At 44.9% G+C, this 12171-nt stretch overlaps 1 protein-coding gene across 1 annotated transcript; it reads right to left on the bottom strand.

The window, feature by feature from the left end:
* Positions 1-3726: 3726 nt before the first annotated feature.
* Positions 3727-4674, bottom strand: LOC138389449 (olfactory receptor 2A12-like). The gene has a single exon (XM_069477813.1). The coding sequence runs from the start codon at positions 4672-4674 to the stop codon at positions 3727-3729; it is 948 nt and encodes a 315-aa protein (XP_069333914.1).
* Between the last annotated feature and the right edge of the window lie 7497 nt (positions 4675-12171).

Here is a 12171-nt window from a genome sequence, read left to right as displayed (position 1 = left end):
TGGGGAGGAATCTTGTGGGAAGCAGCTCCCAGTTGCAGAGATGGGTACCCCAGAAAGTTTTCTGGGTTTGTGGGTAGGGAGAGAAACTGATGGAACATCAGGAGGTGGTGATGATACCTGTGACTAAGATCATTTTAATGGTCCTCTGGGACATTCTCATAGAACTTTGCAGTTTCCAAGACACTTTCACGTGTGCTTTCTCAGGAGGTCCTCCCAGCACTCCTGTGAGGGAGGTGTCATGGTCCGCACTTCACAAATGATGGGGGTGGTGACAAGGTTAACAGTGATGACAGATGCTTACTGAGCACCTGTCATCGGCCAAGCCCAAGGGAGTCATTGATATTGTTTTTAGTCACTTCACTGCTCTCTGACTCCAAAGAGGCCTTCATGGTCAACATGCCCAGGTTCCTAGTCTCACAGACATGCAAATTAGAGTACAGGGAAGGAAAGTGGCTCTGAACCAGGTGGGCTAGTGTGGGAGACTAGAGCCTAGGTGTCTTGCCTCCCGGCCCTGGGCTCTTTCCATGGTCCACAGGCTCCCTTTTCTGCTTTGTTCTCAGGGAGGGTGAAGAAAGAGCTGACCAGGCTGGACAAGGTGGCTCACAGCTACAGTCACAGCACTTGAGGAGGCCAAGGCTAGAGGATCACTGGAGCCCAGGAGTTCAAGGCTATGGTGAGATATGATCATGCCACTGCTATGCAACCTGGGTGACAGAGTGAGACCCCATCTCCCCATCTCCAAAAATAGAAGAAAAGAAAGAAAGAAAGAAAAAGAGAGAAATTTCACATTAATAAAATCAGTTTGTAACTGGGGACATTAGGACCAACCTTGCAGAAATATATTTATTCAAAAACATTTTTAAAAGGATTGTAAAGCACTACTAGAAACAATTATTAGCCAGCAAATTATATAACCTAGATGAAATGGACAAATTCCTAAAAACACACAAAACACCAACCTGACTCAAGAAGAAATACAAAATCTGAATAGACATGTAACAGGTAAAGAGAACGAATCAGTAATGAAAAATCTCCCAACACATAAAAGTCTAGGATTACATAGTTTCACAGATGAATTATACCAATCACTTTTAAAAAGGAATCAATACTAGTAATTTTCAAACTCTTGCAAGAAAATAGAAGAGGACGGAACAATTCCTAATTCATCCCAGGAGGTCAGCACAACCCTGAAACCACAGCCAGACATCTGCATCAAAAAAAAAAAAAAAAGAAAGAAAGAAAGAAAAAGAAAATAATAGGCCAATATTTTTTGTGAACATAGATGAAAAAATCCTCAACAAAACACTAGCAAACCAAATCTGACATATGAAAAGGATTACATACGATGACCAAGTTGTATTTATCTCAGATATTCAAACATAGTTCATCAAACAAAAATCAATCCACGTAACAGACCACATTAATATAGTGAACTGAAAAATCATACGATCATCTCAACTGATGAAGAAAAAGCATCTGACAAACTCCAACACACTTGAATGATAAAGATATTCACAAACTAGGAATAGATGAGAACTTCCCCAAACCAATAAGACATTTATTTGGTCGGGCACGGTGGCTCACACCTGTAATCCCCAAACTTTGGGAGCCCAGGTGGGAGGATTGCTAGAGGCCAGTAGTTCGAGGCCAGCCTGGGCAACATAGAAAGACCCAATCTCTACAAAAATTAAGAAAAATTGGCCAGGCATAGTGGTGTGCACCTGTGCTCCCAGATACTCGGGAGGTGGAGGCAGGAAGATCACTTAAGCCCAGGTGTTTGAGGTTGCAGTGAGCTATGATCCCAGTACCATACTCCAGCCTGGGTCACGGAGCAAGACCTTGTATTTAAAAAAAAAAAAATGTTTTTATGAAGCACTCACAGCTAATATCATACTCAACACCCGAAATTTCTCATATTCTGGAGGCTTCAATCAGAGATCAGGGCACCAGCCGGTTCGTGTTCTGGTGAAGGCTCTCCTTGGAGGTCACAGACGGCTGCCTTCTTGCTGTTTGAGAAAAAGTTCTCTGGTGACTCTTTCTATAAGGACATGAATGCTTTTGGATTAGGGCCTCACCCTTATGCCCTCATTTAACCTAAATTACTTCTTTAGTCCAGATATAGTCAAGTTGGGGGTTAGGGTTTCAGCATATTAACTCTGGGGAGACACAATTAGGGGTCACACAGCCTATATCATATTCTCTCCCTGACTCCAAGCTCTGGAGGCTTACAAAGTTCAAGTTCACAGCGGTGGATGGAAATGGGGTCAGGCGTAACCTGGTCCTTCATGTCTGCTGCCCTCTCAGAGACCTCACTCCCATGATGTCACTGGTCCCCACAGGTCACTGTAGCACCCCCTTGAGTTGGGGTATTATAATTTGACGACTGTAAATCTCTCCATATGTCTCTCTTGGATTCCAGAGGGCCTGATCCTAGTGGGACCACAGTGGATACTCAGGAAATAGTGGAACTGAACTGACTCATCCCTAAGACCTCTGGGCCACCAACGAGGCCTGGAAGAAAGCTGTGTGTCCATGCTGACTCTGAGGCCCATGCTAGGATTGCTAGAAAGTCCCATATGTTGTCTAAGTCCCTAGAAAGAATAAGAGTCACTGCTAGGTGTGCTGCCCGCTATGGTTGACAGACAGCAGCAGCTCTCTTTCTGCTCTGGCTTCCTTATCCTGCTATGGTCCACAGAGGATGGTCACAGATTCATTGCGTTGGAGTTTTGTACACACCCGCTCCACCTGCTGTGAAAGAGAATTTTAGAGTCACAAGATGCTTTGGAGACCATTAAATTCAAGCTGTGAATTTTATAGATGAATAAAGTGAGAACAGAGAGAGGAGACAAATAGCCCAAAGTCGCACATGCACTGTAGATAATCACAGTTGGGACTAGAACTCTGGTGTCTTGACATCAAGTCCTGTGTCCTTCCACAGCACACGCAGAGGACACCACCTGAGCCCCATACGCCATGTTGATTCCAGGCACCAAGTCAGGTCCATGGGCTGTATGGGATCCACATATCATTGGCTTAATTTCCAATGTTGGCAACAGATATTATTTACATGTAGTGCTTTGTTTACATCACTTTGGACCTCTGCTGTCCCCATAAACCAAGTCACTGAGAATTACCATGCTTCATGTTGGTTACATATATTCTAGTGGGTTCTGTGACACTATGGTAGATTATATTTATTCTCCTTGATCCCTCCCCGTAGAGGAATTACACATGCCTGCCCATTGCCATGTGACTTGCATTACTTCTCTATGGGTGAAAATACTTGCTGTCCCTTGGCCCTTGGCTTGACCATGTAGCTGGCTTTGGCCAACAGGATGTGAACAGAGAGATGTGTGTCACCTCTGAGAAACTATTAGGATCATCTTGTGTTTTACTCGTTGGTCCTTTCCTCTGTCATGAGAACGGCACGTTCCAGGCAAGGACTCCTCCTTCAGGGTGTTTCTGAGACTGCACAAGGCCACAGCCAGCCTACAACCAACAGGGAACATGAGCAATAAATGAACTTTTGCTGCTGTGAGTTACTGATACTATGCACTTATTACTGCAATGTAGCAAGCTGATCAAGACAGCCATGTTGGTTTCACGTACATTTGTGTCACCAACGAAGTACTACCTTGGTCCAAATGCACAACATAGGCTGCATACAGATGCTATCCCCTTCTTGAACATTGGACACTGTACCACAAGCCTCGCCTGGATCCCAGTTCACCGGGCCACCCTACCATGACCCATCACCTTCAGAAACGCCTCCTTAATGTCCTTGTTCCTCAGACTGTAGACCACAGGGTTGAGCAGGGCAGTGAAGACATTGTAAAACAGTGAGATCAGCTTGTCTCGCTCAGGGGAATAGCTGGAGCTCGGCCTCATGTAGATGTAAATGGCCGGAGCATAGAAGAATGTGACCACAGTCAAGTGGGAGGCACAGGTGGAGAAAGCCTTGAAGCGGCCCCGAATGGACTTGATCTTGAGAATGGCCAGGGCAATATGAACATAGGAGGCCAGAATGACACACAATGGGGTGACAATCAAAAAGACACTGATGACCAGGTCCACCGTCTCAATCACGTAAGTATCCTTGCAAGCCAAGCTCCGTACCGAGGGGCCTTCACAGAAGTAGTGGTTGACCACATTTGGCCCACAATAGGGCAGCCTCATGGTGAGGAAGGTGTGGATCAGAGAGATGAAGAAACCACAGGCCAATGTGCCAGCTGCCAGCCGTGTGCACAGGCCCCAACTGAGGATGACAGTATAACGCAGTGGGTGGCAAATGGCCACGTATCGGTCATAAGCCATGACTACAAAGAAGGTGCACTCGGTCACGCCAAAGGCACCAAACACGTACATCTGCAGCCAGCAGCCAGCAAAGGTGATGGTCTGAGAGGGAGTGAGAAGGTGTACCAGCATCTGGGGCACGGTCGTGGTGAGGTAGGCCATGTCGATCAGGGACAGGATACACAGGAAGAAATACATGGGGGTGTGGAGATGTGTGTCCAGGCGGATCAAGATGACAATGAGCACGTTGCCCAGGACTGAGCTGAGGTAGAGGAAAAGGAAGGCAACGAAGAGGGTCCTATTGGTAGTGGGGTCCCTGGAGAAGCCAAGCAGTATAAATTCAGAAACCCAGCTTTGGTTCTGCCCTGGAAGCATCCACATGGCGGGGCCTGTAGGAAAATCACACTTGAGTAAAGTTCTTCTAATGTGTAGTAGCCCAGCAAGAATGCCAGCTGTGCAAGCAGACGGGCTAAGATTCTCATTGTGGCCCCATTAATCATTTGCTGTGTTATCTTAAACAAGTTACTTGACCTCTCTCATCCTCAGTCTTCTCATCTGTAAAATGTGGCTAATAATACTCACCTCTCGGGATCCTTATGAGGAGCAGAAGCAATGTATGTGACGCATCTGATGCAATGCCTCAAAAACCAGTACAGGACACATAAAATGCTCCTGTGCAATCTCCCACTCTCACTCCCCACGCCTCGGTAGAAACCTGCTCACTCACAAGTCTAGCAACAATGGATTCAACCACATCAGCCCCAGCCCCCAAACCTCTCAGAGATGGAGTTTCCCTCCCCCTTAGAAAACATTTGTCTGGATGTGCTACCTGCCTCTCCTGGCACCCTGGAAGCAATGCTCCTTTGCCAGCCTGTGCACCAGGAGGCTTGGTTCACACAGAGCAGTGGAGGGCACTTCCTGTGAGAGCAGCAGGAGGGGACTGCTGTTGCTGCCTTCACTTCTCCTTCCTCATTCAGCCTGCAGGGAGCGGGCTGGTGTGTGGAAGGGCAGCAGCACTCACTGCAGCTGAGCCCAGTGCGCCCACACCAGCCACACACTCGGGCCACACTCTCCCCACCTGGCCGCTGCGTTCCTGGCAGCTCTAGTGGCTGCTTCCATGGCAGCTCTGGCCCTGCGCTCAGGCACCTGCTCCCACCTGGCAGCCCGTTTCCAGAGACCACCCTGGCCAGGCTCTCAGGCAGCAGTGTCCCCGCACAGTGGCAGCTTCAGTGAGGACTCCGGCCTGTGCCCAGGGGTGGGCTGTGCTCGCTGTGAGTCACGGCCTCCTTGGAAATGTCTGAGTCTCACATTAACTTCCACTAACTTCTTTTTCTTTTCTTTTCTTTCTTTCTTTCTTTTTTTTTTTTTTTTGTTTATTTGTTTTATTTCCTACTTCTGCATCTCTTAAAGTTCTTTTTCAACCTTTTGGTACTCACCTTTTACTAACTAACAATTTGTCTAGAAGTCCTGGCCTCAAGCGATCCTTCCACCTCCACCTGCCAAAGTGCTGAGATTACAGCTGTGAGCCACTGTGCCTGGCCAATTAACAATATGTTAGGCTGAATTTTTCCTATTCAAATTACTACTACCTTCTGTCTCCTGACTGGATCCTGACTGATACAGATGCTAAATTAATGGAGAGTGTGTTTCACACAGAACAGAATATCTACATAGTTTTAAGCTATCTATGCACAAAGTACTTATTATTTACACAAATAAATAATCGTAAATATACAGTAGAGAAACTGGACAACATCTTAACTCAGTGATCACAATTAATATCACCAATCAGGAATAAATAGACACAGTATATCTCCAGATATGAAATACTAAGAAGAATGCACCATCTGTATTTCAGCCAAAGATGTAAAACCTGAATCTAATGATGAAGAAATATTAAAGAAATGCAAATTGAGGAATGGTGCCTAAAATAACTAGTTCCTAATCTTAAAAAATATCCATCATGACAAAGAAATGCTGGGAAATTTATAGCCTTACATGTATATATTGGCATAGAAGAAGGGCTGAAAATTCATTAGCTAAACTTCTATCTCAAGAAGCTAAAAAAAAAAGCCCAATAAATCAAACCCAAAAAGAAGTTAAAAGAAGAAAACAAAAAAGATAAGAGCAGAAAAAAATGAAATGGCAATTAAGTTAGCAACAGAGAATACTGAACAAATCTAAAAATTCGTTCTTTGAAACAACTATTAATAATAAATTGATTAGTTTTTATCAAGAGTGATAAAAGAAACAACTTGACAACATCAAGAATGAAACAGGGAACATTACTGAATGTCCTACAATCATTGAAAAGGTAACTTAGATAATTAGAAACAACTTTATGCTGGTAAATTTGACAATTTAAATAAAATGAACAAATGTCTTAAAAAATACAAATTACCAAAACTGACACAAGAAGAAATAAAATTCAGAGGACTCCAATATCTTTTCAAAAAATGAATCTATCATTTAAAACTGTTATGGGAAGAAAACTCCCAGATCGCTTAATTGGTGAATCCTTCCAATATTTAAGAAAGGAAAAATACTAACTCTTCCAAAGAATGAAAAAAGAGTGAAAACATCTCAATGCATTTTATAAGACCTGCATAAACTTGATACCAGAAAATAACAAAGACATTACAAGAAGGAAAACTTACAGACCAATCACTCTCATAAGCATTGTTGCAAAACTACTAAACAAGATATTAGCAATTGAATTCAGCAACGTATAAAAGAGAGAATACATCAAAGTCAGATAGGGTTTCTTACGGTGATTCAAGGTTGGTTTAGCGCCTGATAATCAATGTAATTCACCATATAGTAGAAGTCAGAGAGAAAAATTATATGACTATCTCAGTAGATGCAGAAAGAGAATTTGATAAAATTCAATAATTATTTATGATTAGAAATTAACCTCCTTCTTTGAAGATGGATATTTTGAAAAAGGAAAAAGAAATAAACTTCTCAGTAAACTAGGAATAGACAAGAACCTTCTTGGTGTGATAAAAATTATTTCCAGTAAAGGAGGAAAGAAACAAGCTATAGCAAACATCATACCAAATGGTGAAATATTGATAACTTACTCCCTAACAATGGGACTGAAACAAAATGTTTCCTAATACCATTTCTATTAACCATTGTATAGTTGGTCCTAGCTAGAAATAAGGCAACAGAAAGAAATAAAAGTTAAAATGATTGGAAAGGAAGAAATAAAACTGTCATTTTCTGCTGACTACATGATTGTGTAGGTAAACAATATAAAAAACCAAGAACAAATTATTACGCAAGTAGACACAAAAAACGTATAATCACATTTTAAACAATAAAATATGTAGAAATAAATCTAACAAAATATGTGTAAAAACATTATTTAGAGAAATCTAGGAAGACCTAAGTAAATAGAGGGATATGCCATGTTCATGGGCTGAACAAGTATACATTATAAAGATGTTAAATTGATTTATAGATTCATTGTAATCCTAGTCAAAGCCTCAGAAGTTTTGTTTAATGTTTTTGCAGAAATTCACACCATAGTTATAAAATTTATATGGAAATCTTGAAGAGTCTTGAACAAGAAAACAATGTTGGAGGACTTAACAGATAGCAGACTTACTAGAAAACCAAAATAAGCGAGTGTGAGATTGGCACAAGAATAAACAAAGAGACCGATGGAATAGAATAAACCTCAGAGACACACCCATGCATATACAGTCACCTGATTTATAACACAGTTGATCCTACAATGCAATGGAGAAAAGGTGATCTTTTCAATAAATGTTGCAGGATCATGGGGATATTCAGACAGAAAAATAAATATTTTTCTTCCTACTTCAAACATTACACAAAAATATATTTCAGATGTACTGTAGATTTAAATGGTAAATGTAGAGCAATCAAATGTTAAGAATCAAACACAGAAAAATATCTTTATCCTCTCAAAGTAAACAAAAAATTCCTTAAATAGAACACCTAAATTCTGACCATAGGGAGAAACATGATAAACCAGAATGTATACAAAGAAGAACTCAGAAGATTTATATCCAGCATAACTAGAGAACTCCTACAACATCAACAAGTAAACTGACTACCCAATAGAATGACAGGCAAGAGATTTAAAAACACACTTCTCAGAGAGGCTATCTAAATAACCTTTCCTCAAGTGAAAAAGTCATCTCATAATTGCACATGAAGACCACAGCTCAGCCCCACTACATGTCCACCAGAAAGACTAAAACGAATAACACCTGGTGTTGGCCAGATCAACTAGAACTTTCTTACACTGTGATGGGAGTGTAAATTTGAACAATCTCTTTAGAAAATATTCAGCAGTATCTCCTAAAGTTAAACATGCATAGACCACATTACCCAGCAATTCTATTCCTACCTAGATTCCCATATACTCACACACAAGTACATACATATGTTCAAGAAAAGATGCATGAAAAATGTTCAAAACACTCGTCAGAATAGTCCATAACAGGGTACCCCCCAAGTGTCGCTCAACAGTACAATGGATAAAAACATGGAGGTGTATTCAGGCAGAGGTTCCTTTGGTGGGGATAGAGGACAGAGGACAGGTCCAGCCATTCTGGGGGTTCACTTGCCCTGCGCCACCCCTTCCCCTGGCCAGTCCACCACCTACCCCTCCACACTCCACACGGGCATAGTGTCCACACAGGTGCTCCCAGTCTCCTGTGTGTCGCTACCTCTCTCACACCCTCGGGCCCTGGGCTCGTCCTCAGCATGGTGGTGCCACCACCCGGACCCCTCCTGCCCCACACTCCGTTGCATGTCCAGTCCTAAACCCACGTTAGGGCTCAGCTCATCCCGGCAGCCTCCCCTGACCTGCCCCCCCCTCCCACCCCCAAACTTCTGTTTCTCGCAGACACCTGTGCTCACTGGCAAGTTATAATCCTGGGAATCCGAGAGGGCTCCTATATTCATTTTCAGATCTAAGAACCTGGAAAAACTTTCTCCCTCTCTTGTTAATAGAGTTAGAATGTCTGTTACAAAGTATGGACACATGGGGGAGTTTATAACCTCCTTTTTAGTGATGTTAATAGCTAATATCTAACGAGCAGTGTGTGTTTGCCAGGCTCTGCTACACTAACTTTACCTCATCCACAAAACCCATTGAGTAAATCTTACAACTTCTATTCTAGAGAGGCAACACTAAGGGACAGCAAGCAGTTCGTTCCAGACGACACAGGGTGGGAGGGGGGACGTGGGATGGGAATGGAGGGAATCTGACTCCAGCCACCACTCCTAACCATGACCTTCTCCTGCTTCCAGCAAGCAGGGTCTGAAGAGGAGGGGGAGGCAGAAATGTGCGTTTCCCCACCTGCACATCAGTCTCAGCTCCTGAGCTTTGGCAGGGAGACCACAGAGTCACACCTATGTGGAGTTTAGGGGCAGCGGTAAGGATCAGAGTCCTCTGAGGACAAGGGCTCTAGTGGCGCCACAAACTATTTCTCATCATACAGTTTCCTCCGTCTGCTCCCACGCTGGGATGTGGGAGGCCACAGGGGTGTGTTGGAAGACAGACGGGATCCATGCAGGAGAGGTAGGAAATTATCACCACGCTAGAGCTTAGTGAATCTTTGTAAAAGCTGCTCTCTCCACGTCGAAGTTGATTTCCAGGGGATGGGGGACATCATTTAGTCACACAGAGTCTTCTAAATTCTATTCCCTCCCCCTTGCAGTCTCTATCTTCATTTATGAAGCCCCAGATCTGGAGAGCAGGGGGTGGGTCCCTGTGATTGCTGAACGCATCTCTGGCATGTGGAACACCCTTGTCCTTGCATGGATGTGACGCTCAGTGTCTGCTGGAGATCTGGGAGCTCAGGAAATTGTGTTATTCGTTTCTCTGTTTCTAGTGTCTAGAACACGGCCTAACACAGAGGAGCTGTCAGGAAACATGTATAAATGAAGGAAGCAGGGAGGGACCAGGAAGGAGGAAGCCATGAGGGGGAATTGAGAGGAGACGTGGTGAGGAAAGAACATTAGGAAATGAGGGGAAGGGGCTATGTCAGGGTGCAGACACAGAGAGAACCGGGGGACTGGGTGTCCCGACAACTTTTGACCTCCAGAGCCCACAGGTGCCTGGGATCCCACCCACAGCCCAAGCCCAGCAGTTACCTTATCCTTCTCTGCATCTGCAGAAACACATCAAGGAAAGGATTAAACAGGAAGCCCCTCAGGCAACTGAGTCCTGAGAGCCAGGATTCCAGGCAGCCCAGACTCCAGAAAAGTCCTGGGTTTCTGAGAGGACAGAGGCTGAACCGCCTTCCTTGTCTCCCTGTGACTCTTTGCACCTGGCCGGGCCAGCCTGGGTCCTGAAGGCCTTGCCCGTCTGCCCCTGGGATGCAAACAAGAGAGCCTCAGCCATCCCAGGCTCCTCCCAGTGGGCCAAGATGCGCAGGTTTCTTGGTCCTGCCTCCACGCCACGCTTTCCTGCAAGACCTAGGGAAACGGTATCCCTCGGCCTACTGCCACCACCCTCCCTGTCCCCAGTGGGAATGCCAAGATGGAATTCCCCCAATGTTTTCAACAACCACCCTACAAGGAAGAGGCCCTTGGGGAAGAAGAGCAAAGGACCCCCTGAGGGAAGGGCAAGGCCCTATTTCTTGTTCCAGCCTTCTCAGGGGATACAAGCCTGGCAGGGAAGGGAGGACGATGCAGTCACCTTGCAGAAAGGTCAAGAACTGAGGTCCCCATTTGGGTTCCCCTCTTACTTCCCAAACCCCTGTGTCCTGACTTGTCAGTTAGACCATGTTTGAGTCACACTTGAGCAAGTCATATCCCCCTCCATTCTGCACCAGGATGGTACCTTGGGCAGGTTCCTCAGCCTCTCTGATGCTAACTGAGAGTTGACCATGGAGCACCCACGCTATACCAGGTCTTCAACTAGGTCCTGGCAAACAGCATCCAGAAGTGAGTAGTATCGTCCCCAGGCCACACACAAGGACGCTCAGGCCCAGTGGACTAAGGGGACTTCTCCAAGGGCTTAGACTTATAAGTGCAGAACTAGAATTTGGATCCAGACCTATCAAGCTCTAGCGCCTGTTCTCTTACATTACCTCAGTTTTCCCCTCTCTAAAATGCTAATAATAACCTCTTCCCTTCGGGGGTTGCTGGGAGAACTAAATGAGCTCATGTGTTGAGAACCCTGGCAGGAGTCCTGGCCATGCCTTCCAGGACTCTGAGTCCCTGTTCCTGCCAACTATATAGACCGGAACTGTTGGACTCTGAGGGCCCTTCTAGTCAGCCACAGGCCAGCAGAGCCATTGGAATGTTTTCAGATGTATTGTGAGCTGGCTGTTAAACACAGCCATTATTAAAAGTTAATTCATATCACTGCAATTAAATAAATTGCATTAAAAATCAGGTGCTGAATGCTCAAAACACGTCACATCCTAACTATTTATTACATTTTACGGTTATCTATGTTCTAGGCCTCATTTCCATGCATGGTGTTTGCATGGTGGAAACACCATAGACTGTTCCACTACTGCCCACCTCTTCCTAGCCCGAGCTCAGTGAGCTCATGGGTGTATTTACAGCACGGAAATCAGCAAAATGTACAAACCAGAGGGCTGATGGCTAAACACTGATGGCACACGACTGCTCCTGTTCTGAGTCCTGAGAATCTGGGCCTCTAAGGATAATCGAATGTGGAGGCCCCGGCTCCGCTGCTCGCAGGAATTTGCAGAGCCTCAGTGAGCAACTCCCAGGCAGGACAGGCCTAGCCCATGGGCTCAGACTTCAGCCCAGAGCTCCCTGCCAGGCCCCCACCACTTCCTCCCCTTTCCTCTGGAACTTTGCAGCCTCCTCCCACAGGGCCGGCCTGGCTGAGGGCTCCTGATGCGGACCACGCAG

This window comes from Eulemur rufifrons, chromosome 8, assembly GCF_041146395.1.
Source record: "Eulemur rufifrons isolate Redbay chromosome 8, OSU_ERuf_1, whole genome shotgun sequence".
In the NCBI taxonomy this organism is placed as follows: Eukaryota; Metazoa; Chordata; class Mammalia; order Primates; family Lemuridae; genus Eulemur; species Eulemur rufifrons.
This window is presented reverse-complemented; position numbering and strand designations above follow the sequence as displayed.

Excerpts from the sequence above, each read along its gene's own strand:
- LOC138389449 (XM_069477813.1), bottom strand. The coding sequence starts at position 4,674 with ATGTGGATGCTTCCAGGGCAGAACCAAAGCTGGGTTTCTGAATTTATA.